General features: G+C 59.2%; 1 protein-coding gene across 1 annotated transcript in view; it reads right to left on the bottom strand.

Annotated features, from left to right (window-relative positions):
- LOC107726885 (astrotactin-1-like) overlaps positions 1-462 on the bottom strand; it is a 119,034-nt gene extending 118,572 nt beyond the window's left edge. The window contains exon 1 of the mRNA XM_016536593.1: positions 167-462. Within this exon, the coding sequence (XP_016392079.1) occupies positions 167-462 (296 nt within the window). The remainder of the gene's footprint in view (positions 1-166) is intronic.
- Between the last annotated feature and the right edge of the window lie 234 nt (positions 463-696).

Here is a 696-nt window from a genome sequence, read left to right as displayed (position 1 = left end):
TCCGAGGAGCCCGAGGAGCGGCCACTGGGGCAGATTCATGGACAGGAAAGGACTCTGGAGCGCAGTGTGCGCTCAACATGCTCAAAATGGCGACCGCCATTATAGGAAGGGCAGCAGAGTGTGGCATGATCTCTAAGATGGCAGGGCTTGAGAGTGCTGACGTCACCGGGATGCCTGCAGCTCGGGTGGGTCCATCACACTCGCAATCAGACCTTTCAGTCCAAGCCCAAGCTCCGCGTCCGACTCAGGCGTGGCGGCCATCTTGGCCGGGGACTCAGGCGAGGCGGCCGGGGACTCCGGGGACTCAGGCGAGGCGGCCATCTTGGCCGGGGACTCAGGCGAGGCGGCCATCTTGGCAGGCGAGGCGGGCGTGGCGTGAGGGGACTCTGAAATGGTGGCCATGTCGTGACGAGACTCTAGAAGGGCGGCCATTTTCCGAAGAGACTCTTGAGTGGTGGCCATCTTGCAATGAAGCTCTTGAATAGCGGCCATATTGTGAACGTAGACATGACATGAGTAAACTTCGACTTAACTGGCATGATGTGAGCAGGTCCTGGAGTAGCAGGCATGACGTTAGCAGGCTTTGGCGTAGTAGACATGATGTTAGCAGGCTTTGGCTTTGCAGGCATGACGTGTGCAGGCTGTGACTTGGCAGGCGTGACGGGAGCAGGCTGTGGCTTGGCAGACATGATGTGA

This window comes from Sinocyclocheilus rhinocerous, unplaced genomic scaffold (assembly GCF_001515625.1).
Source record: "Sinocyclocheilus rhinocerous isolate Xijiao unplaced genomic scaffold, SAMN03320098_v1.1 scaffold606, whole genome shotgun sequence".
In the NCBI taxonomy this organism is placed as follows: Eukaryota; Metazoa; Chordata; class Actinopteri; order Cypriniformes; family Cyprinidae; genus Sinocyclocheilus; species Sinocyclocheilus rhinocerous.
Note: the sequence above shows the minus strand (reverse complement) of the source record. Positions and strands in the feature narration are given on the sequence as shown.